Raw genomic sequence first — 1,195 nt, 5'->3', positions numbered from 1 at the left:
CCCGGCGCCCGCCTCCGCCCCGACCTCTTCTCCTTGTCACTCTAGGTCCCCACAGCTTCACCGGCGAGGACTGCGCGGAGTTCCACGTGCACGGCGGCCCGGCCGTGGTGAGCGGCGTCCTGCAGGCCCTGGGTGAGTTCCCGGCTGGGTTCGAGGCCCGGCTCTCCCCGTGGGCCCGGGCGGGGGTCTCAGGACCCACGCGGCCTTCCCTCAGGCAGCGTCCCCGGGCTGCGGCCTGCCGAGGCCGGGGAGTTCACCCGCCGCGCCTTTGCCCATGGGAAGCTGAGCCTGACGGAGGTGGAGGGGCTGGCGGATCTGATCCACGCAGAAACCGAGGCGCAGCGGCGACAAGCTCTGAGACAGCTGGACGGGGAGCTGGGCGAGCTCTGCCACCGCTGGGCAGACACTGTCACCAAGGCAAGCCCCCCAAGACTCCATTTCCCCGTTCCCCACCCTCCAACCTCGTCTTTTGCTGGGGTTGCGGGAGCCCTGGACCAGGCGGTGCCAGCCCTCCCTGTGGTGTACCTGGGCCGGGGGCACATGAGAGACAGCGTGGGGGCTCCTGAGCTGTCCTGATGCCCCCCTAGGCTCTGGCCCACGTGGAGGCCTACATCGACTTTGGGGAGGATGACAACCTGGAGGAGGATGTGCTGGAGCAAGGTGTGTCCTTCGCGTGTCCTGGGGAGGTGGTGGTGGCTGACACTTCAGCTCCCAAGGACCCTTCTGACCCCCTTCCCCACACGCAGCGGACAGTGAACTGCGGGCACTGGAGGCAGCACTGGGCGCCCATCTGCAAGATGCCAGGCGTGGGCAGAGGCTGCGCTCAGGGGCTCACGTGGTGGTTGCTGGACCTCCCAACGCGGGCAAGAGCAGCCTGGTGAACCTACTCAGTATGTCAGAGGTGGGGCAGGGCCTGGGTCTGGGTCTGGGTGAGGCCAGGACAAGGAGGCTGAGCTGTCCAAAGGTCTGTCTGGAAGAGGAGCTCTATGGGTTACCCTGTCCCCTTCCTTCCTCAGGCCAGAAGCCTGTGTCCATCGTGTCCCCAGAGCCGGGAACTACTCGAGACGTGCTAGAGACTGCAGTGGACCTGGCTGGGTTCCCTGTGTTGCTGAGCGACACGGCAGGGCTGTGGGAAGGCGTGGGACCTGTGGAGCAGGAGGGCATCAGACGTGCCCGGGAGAGGTGGGCAGGCAGG

General features: G+C 67.1%; 1 protein-coding gene across 1 annotated transcript in view; it reads left to right on the top strand.

The window, feature by feature from the left end:
• Window positions 1-11: 11 nt before the first annotated feature.
• The window catches only part of Gtpbp3 (GTP binding protein 3 (mitochondrial)), a gene marked incomplete at its 5' end in the record, with an annotated part of 15,554 nt that continues 14,370 nt past the window's right edge, over window positions 12-1,195 (top strand). Inside the window, 5 exons of the mRNA XM_013028346.1 lie at window positions 12-132; window positions 215-417; window positions 588-660; window positions 747-890; window positions 1,017-1,182. Coding sequence (XP_012883800.1) covers window positions 12-132; window positions 215-417; window positions 588-660; window positions 747-890; window positions 1,017-1,182 — 707 coding nt within the window. The remainder of the gene's footprint in view (window positions 133-214; window positions 418-587; window positions 661-746; window positions 891-1,016; window positions 1,183-1,195) is intronic.

The sequence above is a fragment of the Dipodomys ordii genome, unplaced genomic scaffold (assembly GCF_000151885.1).
Source record: "Dipodomys ordii isolate 6190 unplaced genomic scaffold, Dord_2.0 Scaffold108, whole genome shotgun sequence".
Classification (NCBI taxonomy): domain Eukaryota; kingdom Metazoa; phylum Chordata; class Mammalia; order Rodentia; family Heteromyidae; genus Dipodomys; species Dipodomys ordii.
This window is presented reverse-complemented; position numbering and strand designations above follow the sequence as displayed.